The sequence below is a fragment of the Suillus plorans genome, assembly GCF_016647745.1.
Source record: "Suillus plorans strain S12 chromosome Unknown HD556scaffold_20, whole genome shotgun sequence".
Lineage (NCBI taxonomy): Eukaryota > Fungi > Basidiomycota > Agaricomycetes > Boletales > Suillaceae > Suillus > Suillus plorans.
Genome location: NW_024537404.1, coordinates 561,876 through 587,314, shown reverse-complemented (window position 1 = coordinate 587,314; position 25,439 = coordinate 561,876). Strand labels below are relative to the sequence as shown.

General features: G+C 48.8%; 7 protein-coding genes across 7 annotated transcripts; 3 read left to right on the top strand and 4 right to left on the bottom strand.

The window, feature by feature from the left end:
• Nucleotides 1–54: 54 nt before the first annotated feature.
• Nucleotides 55–3,405, bottom strand: HD556DRAFT_1234876 (uncharacterized protein; the record flags this gene model as incomplete). The annotated part of the gene is made up of 1 exon (XM_041297697.1): nucleotides 55–3,405. The coding sequence occupies one exon, from the start codon at nucleotides 3,403–3,405 to the stop codon at nucleotides 55–57; it is 3,351 nt and encodes a 1,116-aa protein (XP_041161727.1).
• Nucleotides 3,406–10,126: 6,721 nt separating this feature from the next.
• Nucleotides 10,127–11,632, bottom strand: HD556DRAFT_1234916 (uncharacterized protein; the record flags this gene model as incomplete). Its single annotated transcript, XM_041297703.1, has 6 exons — nucleotides 10,127–10,465; nucleotides 10,534–10,602; nucleotides 10,669–10,768; nucleotides 10,820–11,072; nucleotides 11,129–11,400; nucleotides 11,457–11,632. Coding segments are annotated over 6 exons (1,209 nt in total), but the record flags the coding sequence as incomplete, so codon positions are not given.
• Nucleotides 11,633–12,877: 1,245 nt separating this feature from the next.
• HD556DRAFT_1234772 (uncharacterized protein) lies at nucleotides 12,878–13,504 on the top strand (the record flags this gene model as incomplete). Its single annotated transcript, XM_041297687.1, has 1 exon — nucleotides 12,878–13,504. One exon carries the CDS (start codon nucleotides 12,878–12,880, stop codon nucleotides 13,502–13,504), a length of 627 nt encoding a protein of 208 aa, XP_041161725.1.
• Nucleotides 13,505–14,612: 1,108 nt separating this feature from the next.
• Nucleotides 14,613–15,526, bottom strand: HD556DRAFT_1431516 (Sucraseferredoxin-like protein; the record flags this gene model as incomplete). The annotated part of the gene is made up of 3 exons (XM_041305025.1): nucleotides 14,613–14,784; nucleotides 14,849–14,887; nucleotides 14,943–15,526. 3 exons carry the CDS (start codon nucleotides 15,524–15,526, stop codon nucleotides 14,613–14,615), a joined length of 795 nt encoding a protein of 264 aa, XP_041161724.1.
• A 232-nt stretch (nucleotides 15,527–15,758) lies between these two features.
• HD556DRAFT_1362699 (uncharacterized protein) lies at nucleotides 15,759–18,438 on the bottom strand. Its single transcript, XM_041302677.1, has 13 exons — nucleotides 18,087–18,438; nucleotides 17,977–18,030; nucleotides 17,856–17,928; nucleotides 17,544–17,808; nucleotides 17,462–17,486; nucleotides 17,272–17,360; nucleotides 17,126–17,209; nucleotides 17,027–17,068; nucleotides 16,948–16,968; nucleotides 16,655–16,902; nucleotides 16,440–16,601; nucleotides 16,294–16,385; nucleotides 15,759–16,240 (listed from the first exon to the last, which is right to left on the bottom strand). The coding sequence occupies exons 1-13, from the start codon at nucleotides 18,374–18,376 to the stop codon at nucleotides 16,072–16,074; spliced, it is 1,614 nt and encodes a 537-aa protein (XP_041161723.1). The 5' UTR covers nucleotides 18,377–18,438; the 3' UTR covers nucleotides 15,759–16,071.
• Nucleotides 18,439–18,976: 538 nt separating this feature from the next.
• HD556DRAFT_1441905 (uncharacterized protein) lies at nucleotides 18,977–20,312 on the top strand (the record flags this gene model as incomplete). Its single annotated transcript, XM_041306375.1, has 8 exons — nucleotides 18,977–19,059; nucleotides 19,113–19,345; nucleotides 19,399–19,414; nucleotides 19,464–19,495; nucleotides 19,546–19,570; nucleotides 19,629–19,719; nucleotides 19,781–19,889; nucleotides 19,945–20,312. 8 exons carry the CDS (start codon nucleotides 18,977–18,979, stop codon nucleotides 20,310–20,312), a joined length of 957 nt encoding a protein of 318 aa, XP_041161722.1.
• Nucleotides 20,313–23,562: 3,250 nt separating this feature from the next.
• Nucleotides 23,563–25,353, top strand: HD556DRAFT_1362676 (NAD(P)-binding protein). Its single transcript, XM_041302676.1, has 8 exons — nucleotides 23,563–23,813; nucleotides 23,867–24,099; nucleotides 24,153–24,168; nucleotides 24,218–24,249; nucleotides 24,300–24,324; nucleotides 24,378–24,468; nucleotides 24,530–24,638; nucleotides 24,690–25,353. The coding sequence occupies exons 1-8, from the start codon at nucleotides 23,731–23,733 to the stop codon at nucleotides 25,064–25,066; spliced, it is 966 nt and encodes a 321-aa protein (XP_041161721.1). The 5' UTR covers nucleotides 23,563–23,730; the 3' UTR covers nucleotides 25,067–25,353.
• The last annotated feature ends 86 nt before the right edge of the window (nucleotides 25,354–25,439 follow it).

The following is a 25,439-nucleotide window of genomic DNA, read 5'->3' as shown; positions in this document are numbered from 1 at the left end:
AGCATGGCTTAAGACTATATAGCGCTATATAGGTCACTGTAGCGTAAGGTGTGCCTACATAGTGCTACTGTGCCTAAAAAGCGCTATATAGCTGTCGCCCGGGCTACGGCATTTTGGGTTTTTTCCTGATGTAAGTGGCTGGTCGCGCATAAGAAAGGCCGAGTTGAAGGGTTCGTCAAATCTCTGTGTCCCATGACACGCGAGATGGAGCCATGTGTTGTCTTGCAATGCGTGCAGTGCTCTTGATTTTGTGGCATCAACACTGGTTATCTTGGAGAAGGAAACGGTTGGGAGAGGGGGCAAAAGTCTCCGCACCAATTCCAACTCAGGCTCCACAGCATCCAAAGTGAATTCGGCACCGGCTGGGAAATCCTGACCTATGGCAACGAAGGGAACCGACGGGGACTTGACATGAGTTGCGCGAGCCTTGATCAGAGCGGTGAGCGATGGTGTATATGAAGAGATATACTGCTGCGAAACGGACTTTCCCTTTGCCCTGTACTCGCCAGCAGCATGCAACGGCAAGAAATTAAAGAGAGACGTTGGGCACCACCATATTCGCGAACCCCGTCGTGCAAATTTGTCTAGACTCTCGACCACTGGGCAAACGACGCCGTCCCACAGTCCTCTCAAAGCTTTTATCAGTGCTGTTTGGTTCCCTTTAGGACCGGCCTCTTTCTCAAGTGCCTCTTGGAATGTGAGCACCAATGTCAGGAGTTTCTCAAAATTGGTAGGCAGTTGAATGCTAATCGGAGGTTGCTTGTGTGGGATGATAATGGCATGGCAAGAAGACTTGCTTGTGATGAGCACGGTGATAGGCCCATCACGAGCTGCATCTTGAAGATCGGAGAATAAGGGAGGAAGGAGGAAACGAGAGAAGCCCTCGATCTTGCGGATCTCTTCTACAGCTCTATTCCACTCCTCCACTAGACGTCTGTACCGCGTGTCTTCTGCTTCCACATTGACTATTGGAGTCCCTTCTCGATGACTCGCAGGAGGTTTATCTAGGAGGGAGCTGAGGTCTTTGAATCTCTTTATCAGGGCCACTGCATAATCACCGTGGGTCTGGAGGATGTCAAGAGGGGTGCGGAGTCGTGTCATCTGAGTCCAGATGATGGTCCTGCCTTGTTCCAATAACTCGACAGCGCGATACACATCATCACTATGAAGAGCACACGATGCAGCATCAACGGCAAGTATAATTGGGAAGTCCTTCATGATATTGTGACGAGACGATATTGAAGCTGTCGTGGACATGTAGGTGTCCAGAAGTTGCATGGAAGTTACATAAGCCTCTAGTTGAGTGCTATGTCTGTGTTCATCAGCGTGACGAATCCAGAATAGACTTACTCGTAGGCGGGATCGCAAGCCTCCAGAGACAACATTTGCTGCTGCCTTCAGATGACCCATGACAGCATCCAGACTGTTAATATCTTCGCCCGGGCTAGTCCCGTCAAGTCCAGATCGATGGAACGACAGATAAACCATAGCTAGCGACTGATGGACTGATAATTGACGAGGATCATGCTGCGTCAGTAGAGTCGATGCACGACGTAGGTTTTCTCGTGACTCGTCGAGGTCATCTCTGTTGTGTTGGTGCTCAAAGCGGGTGGAGAGTAGAGTCGCGATGTTAATTAATGACGTGGACCGATCTGCGTGACCGGCCGGGTGCAAGGCCAGCGCTTCCCTGTGAAGTGCGATAGCTTGATCCAAGTCTTCGTCATTGCCTCTGTGGTCAAAGCGGGTGGAGAGTCCATCTGCAAGGTTATTTAATGACATGCAACGACCTGTGTGACCGGCCAGGTGCAGGACCAGCGCTTCCCTGTGAAACGCGATAGCCTGATCTAAGTCTTTGTCGCTGCCTCGGTGGCCAAAGCGGGTGGCAAGTTGACTTGCAAGGTTATTTAATGATCTGGACCGATCTGCGTGACCGACAGGGCGTAAGGTCAGCGCTTCTCTGTGAAGTGCAATAGCCTGATCCAAGTCTTCATCCTTGTCCCGGTGCTGAAAGCGGACAGAGAGTCCATTCGCAAGGTTATTTAATGACTTGGGCCGATCTGTGTGACCAACCGGGTGCAAGGTCAGCGCTTCCCTGTGAAGTGCAATAACCTGATCCAAGTCTTCGTCGTTGCCTCGATGGTGAAAGCGAGTGAAGAGTTGAACCGCAAGGTTATTTAATGACATGGAGCGATCTGTGTGACCCACCGGGCGCAAGGCCAGTGCTTCATGGTGAAGTACGATGGCCTGATCCAAGTCTTCGTTGTTGCCTCGGTTGTCAAAGCGGGTGGAGAGTTGAACCGCTAGGTTATTTAATGACAAGGACCGATTTGTGTGACCGACGGGACGCAAGGCTAGTGCTTCGTTGTGAAATGCGATAGCCTGATCCAAGTCTTCGCCGTTGCCTCGGTGGTGAAAGCGAGTGGAGAGTTGATTGGCAAGGTTATTCAACGACATGGGGCGATCTGTGTGACCGACTGAGCACAAGGTCAGCACTTCCCTGTGAAGTGCGATAGCCTGATCCAGGTCTTCATCGTTGCCTCGGTGGTAAAACCGGGTGGAGAGTTGAACTGCAAGGTTATTTAATGACCCGAACCGATATGTGTGACCGATCGTATGCAAGGCCAGCACTTCGCTGAGAAGTGCGATAGCCTGATCCAAGTCTTTGTCTTTCCCTCGGTAGTTAAAGGAGGTATAGAGTTGAGCCGCGAGGTTATTCAATGACAAGGACCGATCTGCGTGACCGGCAGGGCGTGAGGCCAGCGCTTCCTTGTGAAGTGCAATAGCCTGATCCAAGTCTTCGTCGTTGCTTCGGTGGCCAAAGCGGATGGAGAGCATATTCGCAAGGTTATATAATGACACGGACCGATATGTGTGACTGACCGGGTGCAAGGCCAGTGCTTCCTTGTAAAGTGCGATGGCCTGATCCAAGTCTTCGTCATTGCCTTGGTGCTCAAAGCGAGTGGAAAGTCGAACGGCAAGGTTATTCAATGACGTGGACCGATCTGTGTGACCAACTGGGCACAAGGCCAGCGCTTCGCTGAAAAGTGAGATAGCCTGATCCAAATCTTCGTTGATGCCTTGGTGGCCAAAGAGGGAGGAGAGTTGAGTCGCGAGGTTATTCAATGACATGCACCGATCTGGGTGACCGACCGGGCGTAAAGCCAGCGCTTCCCTCTGAAGTGCGATAGCCTGATCCAAGTCTTCGTCGTTGCCTCGACGCTCAAAGCAGGTCTGCAGCATTACAGATAGATTACCTAGCAATTGCACTCTGTAAGCGTGCCCGGTATTGTAGTATCCCAGTGCATCATAATGAAGGGATATCACTTCATCTAAGGCACGGGGTTTATCTATCTGCAAACACCACTCTGCTCGATCAGCAAGTTCGGTCGGCGATAACGGAAGCATGGATGCAGCGGGCCGCTCTTGCTCAAGATCATTTGAACCAGTGTGATCTGAAGGGCTAGACTCCTCACCCAAGGCTGGGAGGATACCATCGAGTCGGTCCGACACGGATTCTGTCATGGGGAATCATGGGTACCAGGCCTGCTGAGTAAATGTAGATGGCACATACTGTTGATGACAAGTTCTAACATTCCGCTGGTCATGAGGTTTGTCTCTCCCGGATCCTGTACTACTAGTTGTTCTGGTTGGCCTGGCTCCTCATCTAAGACTTGGAGTGTATCATCGAGCGGGTCTGGTACAGAGTCTGTCGCGAAACAAACCAAGAGGATAACGACGAAATAAAGTGCCGCCAGAATTGCTTTGGGAAATCATCGGTACATGCTAAATGAAGGAGATGTTACACATACTATTGACTACAACTTGTAGCATTTCACTGATCATGAGGTTTTTTTGTCCTGTGTCTTGAGGGCATTCTGGGCGGCTCGGGCCCTCTCCCAAGGGTGGAGGGTAGTCATTGAAATGGCCAGGGACGAGTCTTGACATACAAGTGAGGGATGGATTCAAACTAACACTCGGGAGTAAGATGTATGCTGGAGGTCACGAAACACTGCAGTACCTGTAAATTCCTGAAGGACGATACAAATATGATGAAGGAACCACAGCATGTATACGGCATCCACACCGTGCAGCGCCTAGATAAGCTTATCGACAGGACAGAATTGACTCGCAGATATCAAGCCAACCCATAGCATCATTAAGTCACAGTGGGCATTATATTTGTACAGCAGAGGCACATTCTAGCCTGGTGTGATAGGCTATGATATTGCATTTAGAGCAGTCGAAACGAGAAGGCTGCACGAGGAAATATTCCACACATTTCGCAAGAATTCCGAGTCGCCTACTATAACGAAGCCGCACTGCCTGAATCTGCCTGAATGTTGTGAGTAGTCGAGACTGTCCTCTGTTCAACCGTTAGATACATCTTGCACGAGAAGGCACGTGCGTCGGAACTGACAAGAAGTTATGACTGTACATGTTAAACTTGTTTTGTTGCAAGGATCATATACATATGTCAAGCACCGTGCAGTAATCATGTTCGATGAAAATATTGCCTGAGCTAAAACTCGGTTTGTGACTTGAGATTTTACTCTCAGGAATCCAGGTTCAACCGGCGCTTGTTGACCAGTGGCAGTCTGCTTATTATGTATGGAAAGCAGGACCACCGCGCTCTATTTGTCAGCATTTCTGGTGCAGGACTCCGGAAACCGCAGAGACAGAGCTAAAATATAATAGAGTAAGTCCTGCTACGTACCTAATATAGATGTTTTTCAACCATCCTTATTTTCCCCGACTTCGAATCCTGGTTTTCCCCAAGAAGAAGTTGGTCATCAGTGGTATCACGCCGAATGACATCAAGTTTTTCGTTGGGCATTGTGTTGAAAGTACGTCGAAGATCTCGCCCGTTGGCTGTGCAGTCATTGGGTTGATGTTGTTTCACCCAATAATTGATGGTATAGGTCATCCCATGTTGGAAATCATACGGGAAGGAAACAAGAAGCATGCATTTGGGAGTCGGGATCCCTTGTGCGCAACATTCCAATATCACGCACGCTACATAATAAGTCTTATTGTAGATCCAACTACCATTCATCAACCACATGTCCATCTTCGTCATCGGAAAACTCCCAGACCACTAGACCAGCGTGACCAGACTCGTCAAGGTTGGTGTCTTCAATGAGAGATACATCAGGTTCATCGTGCCCTGCAAGTATGTCCAATTGTCGTGAATGAGATTCATCTACAACGAAGTCAGGTCTTTGTAATGTTGCATGCATAATGGAAAAGACGCACCAAGGCCCAATCCCCCACCTACACCACCCATATAATAAGTGTTGTAGCAGTAGCTCAGTGGACGTGCGAAGTCAACTAACGTGTATTGGTATGTACCTGTTGTAGCAGTAGCTACAGGTAGTGTCAGTAAGTAGGAACTATGTACAAAGGTAGTACTAACCTCAGTGGACGTGCGAAGTCAACTGAGGAAGGTTGCGATGCGCGGGAACAAATGGTATTTGTAGGTAGGTAGAAATGAAAACGGTACCGAGTGTTAATAATGGCGAGGATTGATATAACAACACTCCCCCTCAAACCGAGCGTAGTCCGAGGGCGGATGCGAAATGCTTGACTTTCAAGCTGGGAAGAGGTTTCGTAAGGGTATCTGCAGTCATATCGTCCGTAGGGCAATAAACTAAAGAAATTGAACCTTTTTCGACAGAGAAACGAATAAAATGATACCGGATGTCTATATGTTTGGTCTGGGCGTGAAACGCCCCGGACTTCGCGAGTGCTATGGCCGACTGGTTATCACAGTGGAGCACTGTGGCCTGCGTTAACGGACGGAAAATCTCGCTGATGAAGCGCCGGAGCCACACAGCCTCCTTCGCAGCGTGCGTCGCTGCGACGTACTCGGCTTCGGTCGTTGACAGCATCACTAACTCCTGCTTTTTGGAACTCCAGGATACCGCACCCCCATCCAGGAGGAATGCGTAACCGGACACTGCGTGCTGGTGTTCCTGTGATGCGCCATCAGTGTCGGTGTAGCCTTCAAGCCCGTGTTGCGAATTGCCGAAGGTGAGAGCGAGAGTTTTGGTGCCGAGGAGGTAACGATAGATCTTCTTGACAGCCTCCCAGTGAGGCATACCGGGATTGGCACCAAACTGCGCTACCGTGGAGACGGCGAATGCGATGTCGGGGCGAGTCCCGACAGCGAGGTGCATGAGCGAGCCAACGGCTTCGCGGTAGGGGATATTCTTCATTTGCGCGGACTCGTTTGGCATTTTTGGAGATTGCGAATGCGAGAGCGGGAGATTAGGGTCCATGGGGATAGAACTCGGCTTCATATCTATGAAGTTGTACTTCATGAGTATGGCGTCAACGTAGGATTCGTGTGAAAAGGAGATGGTGCGCGCGACTCGGTCGCGCGTCACCTTCATGCCAAGTAAGGATGCGACTGGACCCAAGTCCGTAAGCTTGAAGCGTGCAGCAACTTGCTGCTTGAATTTGGCGATAAGTGAGGAGTTGCTGCCGGTGATGGTGCAGTCGTCAACGTGGGCAGCGAGAATGAGAATGTCCGTGCCTATATGCTTAAAAAATACCCCCCAGTCTGACTCTGCTCTCGTCATGCCGAGACTCCTCATCAAGCGGCATAGCTCCAAGTACCACTTCAAAGCTCCTTGCTTTGATCCGTACAATGCGACGTGCAGGCGTGCGATGGGATGCTTGAGGTGAGTTTGGACGTTGAGTCCGGGAGGTAACTGCATGTAGATGATTTTGTCAGGGTCCAATTTGCCGTTGAGGAAGGCGCTATGGAAATCGAAGACGTCGATGTCCCAGTCGTTGCGCGGCAATTGCCGTGATCGTCTGGAGAGAAGCGAGCCGTGCGACGGGTGCGTACGTGTCGTAATAATCGACACCGTAGACTTGTGAGTACCCCTTGGCTACCAGCCGGGCCTTGTACTTATCTATTTCTCCGTCCGCATTTCTCTTAATGCGGAAGACCCACTTGCACCCAATGATATTAGCTCCCGCCGGCTTCTCTATGATCGACCACGTGTTTGCGTCTTTGAGTGCAGTAAGTTCCTTGATCACTGCGTCGTCCCATTTGGGCCAGTCAGTTCTCACGCGAGCTTCTTCCAGCGTTATCGGGTCTGTACTTTCGACCTCGTCGACTCCTACCATCATGGCGAACACTTCTTCATTGTCCTCGTCGACCTCTCCATCCTCCCCCAGCATCCCGAGCTCGACCGCTAGATTGGACTCTTCGGGGACTTGCTGCATCCCTCGAGGTAAGCTGCTTGTTCGTCCATCCGTGGTGCCTGCGCCTTCGCGCAGGCTTTTGATGTACGCTGACTCCACTCTAACTCTTGCAGAACGACGCGGTTGGGGAGGTTCTTCGAAGTGGGGACCTAGATGGTCTGGAGGAGGGGTGGTTAGTGATGCGGCTGGACGGTTGATTTGACCGGTGAGTGTTGAACCGACATCATCGGTTCGTGCCGTGCTGCTAACTGGTGCTTTGATAGCTGAACCGACATCATCGATTCGTACCGTGCAGTCTGCCGGTACGTTTCCTCCTTTTACAGGTACCACTACCTCTGCCGTGTCGAATACGACACTTCGTTCGACGGCAACTCTTCTGGACTCAGGGAGGTAGACACGATGGCCATTGCTATCGTGGTCGAATCCCACCCATCTGCCATCAACTGCTCGCATGTCGAGCTTGGAGCCGTTGGGCGAGTGTACCTTTACGCGGCTGCCCCACTCTGGTAAGTTCTCCATGTTGGGCTTCTTCTTAAATAACGCCTCATACGGTGTCATGCCATTCAGCGCCCGGGTGGCCATTCTATTTTTCAGCCAGGTTACGTGCATTATGGCCTCCCCCCACAAGAACTTGGGGAGTCCGCTGGCGTGTAAGAGCGCGCGCGTACGCTCTACGAGCGTCCGGTTCTGACGTTCGGCTAAGCTGTTATGCTCTGGGGTGTCGTGAACGGTGAGTTTTCTCTCAGTGCCTTTGCTGCAAAGATGACGTGAAAACTGTTCTCCAGTGAATTCTCCCCCTCGATCCGAACGCAGCTTCTTGACCTTAGCGTCAATCTGTGTGTTCGCCCAAGACTCGAACGTCTTGTAGGCGTCAAACGCTTCATCCTTCGTCCGAAGGAGATACAGGTGCGTGAATCGAGTATGGTCATCTGTGAATGACACGAAATACTCTTTATGTCCAGGAGTTTGCACTGGGGAGGGTCCCCAAAGGTCCGTATGGACTTCGTCGCCGAATTTCTCACGACGCGGAGGGTCACGAGATTTCCCGATGGCTTTTCGGGTAGCCTTTGCATACTCGCATGAGTCGCATTTGTCCAAGGTGAGTTCTGAGGGGTCTAGGGTGATTCCGGTAATGACACCATCCTTTAGCATGTGTTTGATGCTATCGGGAGCGACGTGCCCTAGTCTGGCATGGGCTTCTCGCATGGTGAGCGTCTCTTTGGGGCTTGTTGCGCCGGCAAATAGTCCTCTTGGACTTCTAATGCAATATAACCCTTTATTTACTGATATTTCCCCCATTAGCTTCTTCTTCTCGTCGAAGATCTTGCAGGAACTCTCGCGGAATAACACCGCGTATCCTGCGGACGCGAGACGACTAATCGACACCAGGGTCAGCCCCATTTGAGGTGAGTAAAGAACGTCCGTCAGCAATATTCGTGTTTTTGACTGTCCGTTTGGTAGGAAGATAACGATGTTTCCTTTTCCTGTCGCTTCAAACGTATGTCTATCGGCCGTCGTAATTGGTTTTGGCGCGATACTGACAAAGTTCTGGAACAGGTGCCTGTATGAGGACATGTGGCGCGAAGCGCCTGAGTCGAATAACTCGATTCGAGTGTCTGATTTGCTCGTCGAATCTGTCAGCGTTGCAAAGGTAAAGGATGTTCGTTCTTCTGGCGCGCTTGCTTCATGCGCTAACCATACACCTTCAGGTTCATTGTCCTGGTCCTTCTCTTTAGCACTTGCGGCCGTTTCTGCTCGTTTCCCTTTGGCGTCGGGCCTGTCTTTGCCCTTGCCTGTAGCTGCTCCTCCACCCCCGGGACCACGGCAGTCTCTTTGCATATGACCGTACTTGCCGCAATTATGGCAGTTTCCTTTTATCTTTCGAGTACGCTGGCCTGCATTCGTGTTGTAGGCGGCGTCGTCACTCGAGGATCCTGCCTTCTTCGACTTTGAGGCTCGACGGTCGTATTCGTCAACAATTGTCGATATCAGCGTGTCAGCGGTAAGTTTGACACTTGAGACTTTGGCTGATGCCGTTAACGCTGATAGGTGCGGGTCGTAGCTGCTCGGCAACGAGCTCATAATCATCGCCGCAAAGCTCTCATCCGTTGGCGCGTGGCCCAACGAAGACAATTGCTCTTTAACAGTACGCATCTTGTCGAAATGTTCACGAACATTCCCCTTTTCGGGGCATTTTAGGTCCTGTAGCTTGCGCAGTAGCTCGACGGAGACTACGCGCGAGCGTTGCTCGAACAAACTCGAAAGGTGCGTAAAGATGTCTTTAGCCGTATCTAGATTTTTGATTTGAATGAATAGGGAATCGGGGATCGTTCCGGCGATTTGCTGTTTCGTTATGGCCTGGCCCATGCGCCATTCTTTCAGCTCTGTTTTGTATGTACTAACTTCTTTCACCTTGTCCGGAGTAGCAGGTACCCACGACGCTCCTCTGTTAGGCAGCGTCTGGGGATCTATTGGCTTCGTCTCGGTGCCATCCAAATGGCCGAGCAGCCCTCGAGCGTCTATCGACCATTGTAGACGCTCTTTATACATCATCCAATTCTCGCCATCGGCAGCGAGCTTGGGAATGCGGAGAAAGTCTTCTCCCAATTTTCCGTTCGAGGTGGACATCCTTTTGTGAGTCTTTTCTTCGCGCGCTTAATTTGAAATTTTCACTGATGGTGCGCAGGGCTCATAACCTGTTGTAGCAGTAGCTCAGTGGACGTGCGAAGTCAACTAACGTGTATTGGTATGTACCTGTTGTAGCAGTAGCTACAGGTAGTGTCAGTAAGTAGGAACTATGTACGAAGGTAGTACTAACCTCAGTGGACGTGCGAAGTCAACTGAGGAAGGTTGCGATGCGCGGGAACAAATGGTATTTGTAGGTAGGTAGAAATGAAAACGGTACCGAGTGTTAATAATGGCGAGGATTGATATAACAACAATAAGCTCCATCATTTCCGTTGTGAAATGGCAAGTCCTGGTGGTCTTCCAAGAGCGGTAAGAAATCATCGTCCAGATTGTCATCGGGGAGCACCATTGGCGGCAGCTGCTCGTAAAGTCGAGAGGTGATCTGGTGTAAGTCCAAATAGACATTCCATGCTGAGCGGCAATCGACAATGGGGCGGCCAAGCTCATCATAGCACTGATGTAAGAAATCACCGAAGTCTCGAGGGACAAGCTCAAAGACAGCGTGATTAAGATCAACATAGAGATTACGAACGTGGTCTATAGTGCCTGGTTCAAGAACGATCTAGATAGAAATCAAAATACTTGTACTTAGCACATGCAAATGAAAATAATAGGAGACGTATCACACACTTTGAAATCAAGTGCACCAAAGTCACCTGGTGAATCATAAATGAGGTTTGGGACCCCATGAGGGAGCACCTTGAAAGTAGATAGTAGGCCATGTCAGCGAGAGTGAGGGAAAACTGGTATGAGAACTTTATCAACCTTGTTGCGATCATGTCGCTTCGCAGTATTGTTTATACGGTCCTTGTACCCATCAAGCTCACGTTGCAGCCATGGAATAAATACCCATCGAAATATTAAGCTGCAGCCATCTTTAAGGACCATAGTAGCATACAAGAAATGTATCACACACCGTTGCAAAGTGCTGTCACAGTCATACCAGCCAGCATCAACACCACTGTCTAAGTAATTCTCGAAGCCTGGAGTGAACCGGCGTCGTAACTGAGACCACGTAATTTCTGGCATGACGTTTTTCTTTGTACGCATCCAGCGATGTTGTAGGGTACCTTGCAGTGTCAGGTCGTGCCATTGACGGAGCATCGTGTGCGCATTAGCAATACCAAAGTTCTCCGATCCTGGGTCACTTTGCGTGACCATAGGCATGTCTATAACACAACAACATCAATGGCATTATGGTAAAAAATCATAAAGAAAAACCTACGACCAAGTTCCTGGATGGTATCAAGGTAGTAAGTTAGGATCAGTTGCGGATTCCGGTTCGAGTGCCACACTCGCATCCACATAATGTGCCCAGTGAACGGTTCAATGCCAGTATGTAACGCAAGGCCAAACCTAAGCCACTTGTCATGCTGATCGACAGCAAACAAGTCGTTGACTCCCGCTGCCCAAAACCGTTGTCTCTGGAGCCTACGAGCCTTGCGCTGGCGGACAAGGTCGACCTCATACTTTGAAAAGTATGCTATCACAATGTTTCTGGCAGGATGAAAGTTTGGTGTGATAGACGACATGATACCACAGATATCACTTACCTCGAAACACTCATGGCATGCTCGTGAAAGAGCAAATTAACCATCTCCCGGGCACCTGCATTGGGATATGTCTCTCGAAGCTCGATCATAGCTTCGCGAATGCTTTCAACAGTATGACGCTGTTGGTGTGTGCGCAAAAGGCCCATTCCAATACGTATCTTCACGAATTTTGTAAGCCTATAATGAAGTAAGCAAGTACTGTGGACATAAATTAATATGAATGACTTGCCCGAGTCCGTATCATGATGTATCGTAATGATTTCTCAAGTTCTGGACAATTTGCTTGTCGGTTTGCCAGGTCTTCCATAATCGAAGGATATGCGGAGAAATATCCTCGAGAGGTGCTAGAGTGCAATGTCAGCACATTGGACAATGTCAATTACGGGTAGTACATGTAGTACATACGGGATGGTTTATTCTGGTTCGGCATTGAGCTTTGAGCATACTGGTGCAGCTGCTGACAGTGGGTGGGATATGGGAGGAATTTGACGCAAGCTACATATACACCTCTAACCCGGTGGAGGTCGAATCCGACCGCACTGTGATACCATATTCAGTAAGTACATGGCAATCAGGATGGAGCTCACCAAGTACCATGCCAGGTGGACAACAGGTTACGGTTTGGGTAGAATTCGGAATGTTCTACCGCACTGTGACACCATATTAAGACGTGGGTAGTCAAAGAGGTTAAAGACTTACTGCATTGAACGGATTTTCAAGAAGAATGATAATGACAACAGGAGAGAACTGACCTGCATCCAGGATTCCAACCGGTGCACAACCTGCCCACCCGCTCCTATGCCTTGAATCAGCAGAACTTGCACCCAGAATTCCAACGGCGAGAATAGAGTCGCAAGAACATGCTGATATCTTTGGCTTGCTTTGGCTTGAATCAGCACTGGAATGAAGATAAGGGAGTATGAGGAGAGGTAAGCATTTCAGATAATTCATATCTATGCTACAGGTCTCTACTGTATTGCAAAGCACCTCCGCGTCCACTCAAAATCTTACATCATCAAGTGCCTTCGAGTCTACCAAACAGTCCCACAGGAACAATCTGAGCACCACCACCACATCTTCATCACCGCCTCACAAAAAGCTTGCAGTTGCGCCACCCAAAGCGCTGTTTAGCTCGCCTGATCGCAGCGACCTAAAGGAAGCACTGCGGAGTGGAGGCAGTGCAACAAACTTTGATGTTGCACAAGGTGAGTTTGGTGTCCTGTTCACAGTGGTGCACTGTTAACCGTTTCTCTACTGTTTTTCTTGCAGTGCTTGGCACATACACTGAGAATGTTCATTTCTATGGGATCCCCACTCGTCCGCTTGCAGATATCCTTAAGAATCTCAATTATCGTTCTTTTAAGGTAGAACCAGCGCAGGTGATAATCGGACAGCTGACAGTCAATTCATCTACACGCAGCATGCTGGGGGCTGGTGGATTTAAGACTGCTCATCCTGGTTGGCTTTCTCTCACTCCTCTTGTTAAAAGTGGGCTAGGATCGGTTCCTGGTCAAAATGTTGCAGTGAAGCGACCGTTTCATAAGGTGTTTCCATCCGCCTCAAGCCTTATGTACAAAATAGGTCGTTTTTCGTCAATTGACGAAATAGCCAAGCTTGGCAAGGAAGCAAACATTTTATATTGGGCTCATTCTCTCCTACAGCTCACATATGCCTTCATCGATCACTGTATTGCCTCCTCTGAGGAACCTCCGCCATTTGACATCCCTCGTGTGCGCTTCGTTGACGCTGGCTTGGCGATCTCTTACTCTCAACATGATTCCAAACCTACGAAGGCAGGCTCAAAAACAGGCTCGTCGTGTGTGGGATATCTTGTAGAGGAGCTTATTGAAGGCGGGCCAGACGTTTTTATGAAGTTCATTCACAACATGGACTCTAATCCTCTGCTCGATCACGATGATTACTATGGCTATGAAGTAGCTTCGTTCTTTTCTTTCACGCAACACGTGCAGTATGTAAAGACAGGTGGCTTGGCCTTCATCTCAGACTATCAAGGTAATTCATTGCTTTGCAGCTCGATACACTACTGACTCGGATATCCTGATAGGAAGCACAGAGCTGCTGACGGACCCGCAGATCCTAACAGACCCGTGCGTCAATATGTCATTCCATGCTCGCTTATATAATTTTTTGATTAGGTCGGTTGGTCAAGGGAAGGATCTTTTTGGCGAGGGGAATATGGAATGCACGGTTAGCATGTTCGAGAAACAGCACAAATGCAATGAGTTTTGTGAGTGGCCAGGGTTTGGATTGGTGCCCTTCGCCACGACAACAGAAGACAAAAGCACAGAGGAGACGGAAGCTGGAGAAGCCGGATGTAGGGAAGATGGTCCAATTGCCTCTTAGAATATTATCTGAACATTCTTGCACGGTATTTCTTGGACTGTACAACAAAACAAACTTCTTACGGTGTACGGGGTACTCGAGAAGCTCCTGCCTTATATAGTACGATTTTGGCTGACAAATAGAGCGCGGTGGTCCTGCTTTCCATAATTATGCAGGTCCTTTCCCACCCATACTACCTCCGAGCCGGTTTATACAACAAGGTTCCACATTGTTGATTAAAGCATTATTGAGACGATCTGACGCTTTCGCATATAGCATCCAGTCATAACCATGCACAACATGTTACTTGCCAAGGATTTTGACATTGCAGACCTTGATACTGTATATCTACACGATATAGTACACCAATTTCGACTTCAGTTCGTATAAGTTATTGCCTCGGAGCCAGATGTGATCGCTCCCAAGGTGCGCTCAGGCAGCCAGGCTGGTTGAATACACTCCCACCCATCATGCAGGACCGAAATCTGGTGCTCATGCAAGGAGCTTGGACCTGGCGGGATAGATAGACTATAGAAGACCATAGACGAATGAAAATACATGGGCCGGTTTCCTCGAGCTCGGGCCTGTGGGCGTTGGGCGTCACAGTCCCAGTGTCGATGGTGAGTATGGGACGTACCTTTGAGTTTTGTGTCTGTCCTCCATGCGCTCAAGTCAGCCAGATTTCCGTTTGTCTTCCAACATCAGTGTCTTCTTGGTTGATGTGTTTACAACACTGCACGCTAGTATGAAATACACATGCATGCTTCCAGGTCTAGGTGTGAAATTGGTACTATGGTATGCGCACTCTACGACTCATGAGTAAGTTCGCTGCAAGAGCTGGACCTGCTCGTCCTTGTTCAACCCCATGCGACCTCTCCAATTGCGAGGACAAATAGGTATTTCGTCAATGTTGCGCGGGCGCACTGGTAATGCCAGAATAGCATCTAGAATCTCTGGAACATCCTCGGGCTCTACTTCACCTAGCCTGTATAATTAAGATCAGATAAACGCATGCACAATAACATACAATTAGAAGGCTTCAAACATACCATTCTCCGTGCGGGTACACAAGGAGATTTGCTGCATATCTAGAATGGTGTATGAGCGACCAGACTTGGCGAAATGGATGTGACGTGTGCATACTTGTGCCCTCCGACATGTGCCACTTCTGCAAGTTTAATGCGAGTACTGGGATCACTTGGATTGGTATCTCTGCGCTTGCGGAGTTCATCCCTTATAGCCTGGGCGACTGCTCCCCCAATGTCTCCGCACCGACAATCTCGCGCACCATGAGTACAGACATACAAATGCACATCATCTGAATTCGAGGGTGTAGCACCAGAGGTACCTTCAGCATGCGCCCTCAACTTTTCTCCCACCTCCTCAATATTATCCATGGACACAGTAGCCTCAAGCTTTCCCCGTGGATGCGCAAACGCCGTCAGATGATACTCCTGCTTGTCTTCCTCCCCAGGTGGTCGTGCACAGATAGATTGTTGGTCCTCAGACCACGAAAAATTGACAGACCCACCCCATTTAGCAGTGCGCAGAAGGAGTGCGCGCTGGACGGGGGTTGCGTACTTGGCGGGATACTCGCTAGGCGGCTGTGGGGTATGCAAGAAGATGTAGCACCGGTGCGAAGGGGCTGTGCCAACGAGCTCAGATGTAGACCTTGCAGTGGTGGATAGCGACCGCGCGAGCGTTTTGAGCGCACGGAAAGCTGGCATATAGAGGACCGAGTTGTGAATTGATTCACGGAACTGCGGGCGGCGGCACTGAGTCTGGGAACGTGATCATACACGTGACCGGCGCGACCGGATCATCGATGAATGATAGTACCTCGGAATTGAACGTGAACGTTGAACATGATGCATGAAGCGCGATACTACTTAATCGCTGTACCACTGGCAGGGACAATGACAACACATCGCTCCTGGCTGTATGGATCAGACTAACATCGTCTAACTCTACCGAATTGACATTCATAAGGATCCTAACCAATGTGAAGGTCTTGCTAGTATCACTGTGAAAAGGCTTCTGAGATTTCAATGTCACCCCTGCTGGTTCTACTATAGACCCATTATTTGTGTCGTGTGCGCAGCATTCGACTTTCGTCTCGTAGACCATGTCTTTTCGATTGGGCATGTTGCTAGTGTGTGACTGGCGTGATACATATCTTGCCATCATGCATTACCTGAATATTTCTCGAACTCTTTCAGCAGCCACGTCAACGATATTCCCTGGCACTCGTTTCAAGATGTCAATATACAAGCTATACCACAGATCCCTCATCTTTCGGATTGATCTGATGTCTCCCTATCTGCAATACCAACACCACGAAACAGACGACAAGTGCTCCAGCGAAACCTACGGCACCACGCGTCCATTGGCTTTCAATTTTGAAGACCAAATCACCGAAGCCTGCAGCAAAATTTATTAGGCTATTGCAAGAGTTCAGCAACAACATTCTTCATGCGGTAACATGAATGCTTACGCCCACACCAACAGTCCATATGGCAAGCTATACAATATGGCTAGCACTTCCGTGCCGAAGAAAGACTGTTCCACGTATGTCAAAAGCGCAACCTGTCCTTTGGGTCAGTCCTTGATAGAACAGTAATATTTAAGAAGTTCTCTTACAGCTCGCTCGCAATCCCTTTTCTGGTTTTGACGAACCAGAAGAAGTACGAGGAGGACAACTGCAATGCTGCAAACCACTGATATATAGCTTAGTAATCCGGCAGTGTCTGGCACAGATGGAATTGCAAGAAAAGCTATGTTAGCATTGAGAATGACTGTTGCCTGGAGTAAGTCGTAAGTGTTTGCTGACTCCACTTATTTTAATAACAATTTACCGAAAGCGCAAGTCCAGTCCACTCGTCATTGAGTTTGTCGATGAATTGATTCCACAGGACGCGATTAATGATCCTATCAACCCATATCACCTTCAGATCTTCTTGGTGGGTACGAGGGGAGCCAAAGAGCAGGAAAGAGGTAATAATGAACAGAAGCGACTGGTGATCATGGCCCTTGAAGTAGATTGTCTGGTCGGAATCCAGCCTTGCACCCGGCTGTCCACAGAAATTGAAAAACTTTGCTTTGACTACTGTAATATTAGCAAAAGCTGGTAGAGTCTTTAGTTACGCACTGAACTCGGACATAAATCGAGCTGCAAGAAGATGGGTCAACATACTTCGCGAAGCACATCGTTCAGGATGAAAACACACCCACGACACATCTCGTGTGCGTAAATTGACCATCAAGGGTTCCTATCATAGAAAACATCAGTCATCTGAATCGTGTTCGCAAACCTTTACCAGTACTACCTTGGATGTTCATAACGAGGTCCAGCATCTTCTCCAGCTCCTCTTTCTCAAACGGAGCGACACACGTCACAGATGTGATGGTCACTGTGAGATTCACAGACGTCAATGTATCGCTCGAAAAAATGCGATATGATATTGAAAATTACCTGCTGCGGCATGCATAATCATTTGTTTGAGTTCCTCGAGAACAACTAGCGTCACTCGATTTTCATGTGGAAACAGTTCACAGTGAATCCTTGAAGCTGTTTGAGTCGGCATAAAATCTACACGAACGGCTGATACGATATCAGAAACTGACCCCGGTCACCCAAAGTAATAAACATACCTGGACCTCACCAGTACTGAGCCTCAATAGCGTATTCTGAAATCGTGCATGTTAGTATATAGAAAATGCGGGAGATGGTCAGAAGTCACGCACTGATATGACCCATATTCTTCACTCGTCTGATGTTCTCAAACAAGGTTTCTGCGTCAAAACGTTCTAGCCAGAAGATGCACCGCGTGTCTTGTTCGACAAAATAGTAGCCGCAGGTGTTCTCGTCAATATCCTCAACGACTAATTCCGTTTTGCTAGTGATATCCACGTTTGGGTTGGCCTGTGCATCGTTATATAGTTGATCTGCGAATGCCTCGATCGCAAGGAGGGTTGACGGCTTTGATAAGTCAGCATCAGTGTATATCCGCTGCCACCTTCGTCAATAATTGTGTGGGACGTCAAATATGAACCTACGCGACTGCTGTCGTAGTAATACAAGGCACCTTCAGGGTGCACGAGTGGTTTCCAGCGACCAGAGGGTGGTTTGCTTGGCGTCGTCAGCTTACAATAGTCCAACTGCAGAAGAAGTACATACTCCTCGAACACCTTGTTCCCCGGCTCAATAAATACGCGGTCCCTCGTTTGGGGTCTACGCCATGATTAGGAATCGAAAAAAGAGGCCGAAAGCGCCTTATACCGACTTACATTGTACGCTTCCTCTCGTATCGATTCACATCAGATGCTGGAATAGGCCTCGCCTTGCGTATCGATGTAGTAGACGGAGATGTTGTGGATGACGATACAGATATGCCAGAATTTGAAGGGTTGATGTTACCGCTCGGCGCGGCGCACGCACCGCTTGCTGTAGCGACCGAAGTTGCACTAGCAGAAGGTACCGGAGATGAGGTTGTCGACTTCTGTGGGGTTACCGAGCCTCCAGGACTGCTGACTGTGATATGAGGTACTGTTCTGTTAACGAGTGACTGCCTTAGCATCTTTTTGCTGCTTGAGAGTGTTGACGGGGTAAGACATACTGTGACAACGCGGGAAGAGGATAGCTTGTTGGCAAAGTCGCAGAAGACCGTTGGAGCCTTAACCACAGGCGAAGATGGACATGATTGAATTGCTACAAAGAATAGAACACCACATTGCAGACGAACCGGCGTGCCCTGATGTAGTCAAAGATGGTGCTTAGCCCCCCTCTAGCACGGCTTCGTAAATTCGACTGAGAAGACATCGAAATAAATCAGTATTCAGTATTCAACTCGAATGATTAACCAGCCTGAAGTTGAAGCGCCGAACAGCCTCAACCACGTGTAGTACGTGTATGGATGTTACATCATCCATAGAACCCTATAGAACCATTATGCTCAAGTTACATAAAAACAGTCATCCTTCTTTTCAAGCTGACCGACAGACTAATTTCCGACACTTCGGAGTTTACGTTTAGCTCTGCCGCTGTAGTGCGCATACAACTGTGCGTCATGTGAACTGACACATATTGACAAAGCATGTCGTAGGCTAATCATCCCAATCGCCAAACCCGTATATAAACAGCTAACTACTATGCTTGACCGTCATAATATCTCGGCACCATGGGTTTCTTCTCAAAGTCATTCGACCCAGTCACTGACCTCCCAGACTTGTCTGGTAAAGTCATACTTATCACAGGCGGAAAGTGAGTACTATCTCTCTCATGACCCGGATTTTATTCACATAGCTGCTTTGTAGCGCAGGTATCGGCTACTCGACTGTGAAGCACCTGGCACGTCGTGGTGCCAAGGTGTATATGGCTGCACGCAACCGAAGCAAGGCAGAGGAGGCGATCGCGCAATTGAAAGCAGAGGGACTGGGTCCTGGGAACGGCGATGTTATCTGGTTGGAACTCGATTTGAAGGACCCTCGAAATGCGAAGAAAGCGGCAGAGGTATTTATGAAGCAGGAGAAGAGATTGGATGTTCTCAGTCAGTATATGTTTTTGTTCGTTCATGATTTCGGCATGCTGAGTGAATCACAGTTCACAATGCTGCGGTGTAAGCTGTTCCGCTTGCATGGGCGTGATCGATACTGAATGTCCTATAGGTTTTTTGAGAATTACGCCATGACGCCGGATGGTAGGCCTTGGTCTCGCTCCGTAAAGATCTGCACTTACACAACATCCCAGGAGTTCAGGAGATAGTGATGGTCAAGTACGTCTTCTGGCAAGAAAAAAAATATGTACCAAGTACTCACCTATATTCATTCCAGCGTTATCAGTCACGCCGCCCTTACACGCACCCTCCAACCGCTGCTGGACCAGACAGCAGCAGAACCAAATTCAGACGTCCGCATAGTCGTCGTATGTGAACATATTTCACCCCGTGCATCCCGAAAACTCATAGCTCCATACTACCATCCAGGTCGCTTCAGACGGCCACCGGTTTGTATCAGGGAAACCTCGTTTCCGTAACCTTGATGATCTTAACAATGAACTCAAGAGTTCGCTTTCCCCCAACTTCGCGCGTTATTGTACGTCGGTCGTCCATTGGTATCTTCTGCCAGTCTCACGAAATCCCTTCACTAGGCATGTCGAAACTCATGAATGTACTCTATGCTTCTGAACTTCAGCGACACCTCACCGCTGTTGGCTCTCCCATCACCGTTATCGCCATTCACCCTGGAGGGGTCGACACCTTCTCTCATAAATCCAACTTCAAGTTCATCGTCAAGCCTCTCGTGTCCCTCTTCTTTGTACGTCAAGACCAGGGTGCATACACCTCGGCGTTTGCAGCTGCATCGGAAGAAGTCGCCAAGCAGCGCGAGAAGTACAAGGGCATGTATTTAACGCCACCAGGCAAGCTAACAGAGTCGACGAAGGTGGCGAGGGATGAGGGGCTTGCAAAGGAGCTTTGGGATACTGTGGATAGGTTTTTAGAGGAGAAGGGGATTTGATGGTTATTGATGAGCTGAGATCGATGCGCGGCGAACAGCCGTACCTCCAAGAGGTGTCGAATGGACAAGGACGTTGATCTCACCTCTAAATCATGATGGAACGATGATATCTGTTGATGTGTTGTCATGTACACTTGCATGACACTGATACCCATCCAGGCTGTGCGCTTTTCCTCTCATTTTGTTGAGTACAGATCCAATGCTACGTATATAATTAACTGTACACTACATATTGTAATCAATAAAGTATCTCTGTCATCTCCGCAAATCAGTTTACTGGGACGAGCTCACGGTAATGAAGAGCTATAAGGATCGAATTGATTAACTGCGAGGAACAGAAAACACTGGAGACTCACTCCTTGCGGCCTTTTCAACTCGTTGTCGTAGACCGGGATCTTCGGAGTTGGGGAGATATGATGATTTCAAATCGCAGATATTGAATGTTTCATCACTCCAAGTGATGCGAAAGCAAGGTGTCGTTGTACCTTCGGCACGTCGACGAAGAATCCTCTGCTATGTGATTGGTCTGTCAGGAAATCGCGGAAAGATGCATGAAGGGGTCGGATTGGGGTAGATGGGTCGGTGGCGCCGCCGAGGAGGGATCCCATGTGTTCTACTGTGACCTCCACTTTGTAACGCTCGCTTTCATCTGAAAAATAGCTTCACATGGTATTCAGGGAATTCAAAGGGAGGGGTTCGGCTGTGCCGAGAATCTGTCCTATCGCGGAGCGAAACATCGCTAACTGTGTTTGCTGAAACTTGGAGCTTTTGTGTCTATCCTTTGGCATAATCTGCGTCAGAATTAAGTCATACATATCGTACAACAGGTGCTCCCGTTCGACAGGATCGCGGGACACCATGACATTGAACGATTGATCGGAAGGTAAGCCAGGAGGAGGTGCTTCGATGGATTCCCAAGCAAGACGTGCCCACTCGAAAAGACCATCAGCTTTCTTAGCGAGGGCTGTGAACTCTTTGCTCCCAAAATATGGAAGCCCTTCCAGCGTCTTTGACACGTAAGCGCAGATATCGCGTTCCGTGACTCCTGGTGGAATTCCGTCCATGTAAATCCTTCGAATGTGTTGAGCGCTCGCAAACGAATTTTGAATGTCGGGAAGCGGGCAAAAGGTGACGATAAACCGAAAGTTCTTTGGGAGCTCTGTGATTCGGGTAACAACAAGGTTCTGAAGTTTACCAGAAAAAGCTCGCTGCGTGTCTCCACTGCCTCACCACTTTCGTCCAGTGCGTCGATAACGATAACGACAGGTCCCATGGTTGACTCAGAAAGCTTCCCTAGTGGTTCCACAAAAAACTTCTGCCACTGCTGTACGACATCTGCTGTAGCCTTGAGCGCAGTTTCGTTCTTGACTGCATCCGCTGACACTCGTCTCATCTCCGGATGACGATCAGCCAGGTCGCGCGCGATTGTGGTGAAGACCTTTTGATAGCGATCGTTTGTGTTTCGGTCGAAGTAGTAACAAGAACCACCCTGATGAACGAGCTAGCGATCGTGTGAGCAACGGCTGATTTATCCGTCCCTGCAGGGTCGGATAGCCATGATAGCACGCGTGGAACATCATCTCTGCTGTCATTGATCCATCCCACGATATTGGAGAGAATGTCCGTGCGCGTCCGTCCCTGACAGGCATCGCTTTCTACTATCTAGTCCTGCAGCCTCTGCATAACCCACAGCATTGAATTCCAGTATTTCACCTGTAGAAGTATGAATGGATGTCGAGTCAGAAGCACGTCCGAATCCTTGTACGGTGAATGTAGATGGCTATGTCGCGAGCAACTTGGCCGCGGAAATTTTGCATGAGTGCATCCAACACTTCGTTACACTGTTGTATCGTATCGTTTGTTTCCGAGATGATGTTCTTTCTGAGCTCTCCCCTATGATACGATTGAAGATCTGCGAAGTGTAACGACTCATTAGAGACTCACAATAAAATTTTCTTCTCCGAATAATCCCCGATGAAATTGGCGCATTCTAGGGTCCGTTGAGAGATCTGTCCCAAGATGGTCCTCGTCGACGAAATCTTGAGAAGCGTGTCGTCTTGCGTCATGAGGCCATACACTTGACCCAACTTCTTGTAGAGGTCGAGTATCGCTTCGTCGCGATCTGCTTGAGCAAGAATTATCTGCATGCAGAACAACTGAGCAGGAAGTACGAATAGCGGCAAAGAAAACGTACTTTTGATGCGCAAGATAGCACGCACAATGCCAGCTTTGCATACGATGTACCTGCAGAACGGTCTTAGTCCAGTTCTAAAGTGGAAAAGAGAGATCATACCTCTGCGATCGTCCCGATCACAGCATCGAATATCCTGAGGAGTTGAATATGAATGGCCTCTACACTATCTATATCATCGAGCGCTGCTGGTTCATTTTTGCATGCGGACAATACGGGTCTTGCGCGTCCCAAAAGTCATCTGATCCACACCATGACCGGCATCCCGAGGTGCCTTGTTGACAGATTGGGGATCGGCGCCTTGTTTCACAACAGCAGAAGTATCCTGAATCCGTGTGGTCAGCAGAAGTTAGACAGAGAGAGCGGAAATCGGAATGTCATCTGTGTGGACCGTTGAACTTCGTTTGTGTAAGATTATCCCTGGGATCCTAGTACACTCAGTATTGATTTCGAGTCTCGACTTACAGAAATCCTTTTGATTGCATCATTCCTAACCTTCCCCAGAAAACGACAGATTTTGCCACGGGGTCGGTCCTAAAGATGGATGATTGACATTGCGTTTCAGCCATATGTCGATCAATCATCCTCATGCCACGAGTCCCGGGCGCTCAGTAGCGTTTGTTTCGTTGGGTGTCTCGATGTCCGGAGGAGGAACTGACCTCGAGTTCCCCAATTGATTGGGGTCGTTCGTGGTGAATAGTTGAGGTTAATGATCAACGTGGTGTAAGACAAGAAGTTGGAGAAAGGGTGGGTCTTGAGGCAATATTTGCTGCTGTGTTGACTTCAGGCGCTAATTACATTGGGTGGGCGGCGAAGAGTCCAAAGCCTATTCGGTGACCAAGTTGGACCTGGTTAACTGAGATCTGGTGAAGTCAAAATGCAAACTGTCGTACTATTCCTGCAGGCTCAGGCCGGCTCCCCCGATGGCCCGGGACTGACAGACTACAGTCAAGTTTAAGGAAAACCAAAGGAAAAGAGTCATACCTTTTTCCAGCCGACGGACAGACTCAGGCTATTTTCCGACACCTCGGAGTTGCCTCGGAGTTTAGCTTGCTGTAGACTTGCGCGTACAACTGTGACACACGGTGACCGGTACTATTGACAAAGCAATGTCGTCGGCCAATCATCTAATCATCCCAACCGCCCTGTATATAAACAGCTAGCTGTGCTCGATATCTACCTTCTGTTGTTTCTCCATTTCTTGTTACATTTATTTATCTCATCACTATGGGTTTCTTCTCAAAGTCATTCGACCCAGTCACTGACCTCCCAGACTTGTCTGGTAAAGTCATACTTATCACAGGTGGCAAGTGAGTACTATCTGTCTCATGACCCGAATTTTATTCACATAGCTGCTTTGTAGTGCAGGTATCGGCTACTCGACTGTGAAGCACCTGGCACGTCGTGGTGCCAAGGTGTACATGGCCGCACGCAACCGAAGCAAGGCAGAGGAGGCGATCGCGCAATTGAAAGCAGAGGGACTGGGTCCTGGGAACGGCGATGTTATCTGGTTGGAACTCGATTTGAAGGACCCTCGAAATGCGAAGAAAGCAGCAGAGGTATTTATGAAGCAGGAGAAGAGATTGGATGTTCTCAGTCAGTATATGTTTTTGTTCGTTCACGATTTTGGCATGCTGAATGAATCACAGTTCACAATGCTGCAGTGTAAGCTGTTCCGCTTGTATGGGCGTGGTCGGTACTGAATGCCCTATAGGATGATTGAAAGTTATGCCATGACACCAGATGGTAAGTTTTGGTCTCGCTCCGTAGAGATCTGCACTTACACAACATCCTAGGAGTTCAGGAGATAGTGATGGTCAAGTGCGTCTTCTGGCTAAAAAAACATGTACCAAGCACTCACCTATTCATTCCAGCGTCATCAGTCATGTCGTCCTCACACGCACCCTTCAACCGCTACTGGACCAGACAGCAGCTGAACCAAATTCAGATGTCCGCATAGTCATCGTATGTGAATCTACTTCACCGCATGCATCCCGAAAACTCACAGTTCCATACTACCATCCAGGTCGCTTCAGAAGCCCACCGGTTTGTATCAGAGGAAACTCATTTCCGCAACCTTGATGATCTTAACAACGAGCTCAAGAGTTCGCTTTCACCCAGCTTCGCGCGTTATGGTACGTCGGTCGTACATTGGCATATTTTGTCTCACGAAATCCCTTCACTAGGCGTGTCGAAACTCATGAATATGCTCTATGCTTTTGAACTTCAACGACACCTCACCGCTGTTGGCTCTCCCATCACTGTTATCGCCATTCACCCTGGAGCAGTCAACACCTTCACCCATAAACCACCCCTTTCTCACATCCAGTTCATCGTTAAGCCTATCGTGTCCCTCTTCTTTTTACGACCAGACCAGGGTGCGTACAACTCGGCGTTTGCAGCTGCATCGGAAGAAGTTGCCAAGCAGCGCGAGAAGTACAAGGGCATGTATTTAACACCGGTGGGTAAGATAGCAGAGCCAACGAAGGTGGCAACGGATGAGGGGCTTGCCAAGGAGCTTTGGGATACTGTGGATAAGTTTTTGGAGGAGAAGGGGATTTGATGGATGTTTTGTTTTATTGATGAGCTGAGATTAATACAGCCGTACCTCCAAGAGGTGTTGAATGGACAAGGACGTTAATCTGGGCACTAAATTATGATGAAACAATCATCCTTGTTGATGCATGGCACTGGTGCCCATCCAGCCTGCGCGCTTTTCCTTTCCATTTTTAGTACATCTTTTCATCGCGTTTTACATCTTACTGTATGTCATTTCTTCATAATCGATTTGTCGGCTCTTCGTCTGTTGCGAACGTTGAATCACTGCAGTGCCCAGCTGTGCGAGACGGTATGATACACCTCCATGTAGTGGAACAGAGCGTGCTCCCGTTACCTTTCTTCCCTGTGCATAAAAAACGATGTGATGGGCAGAACTG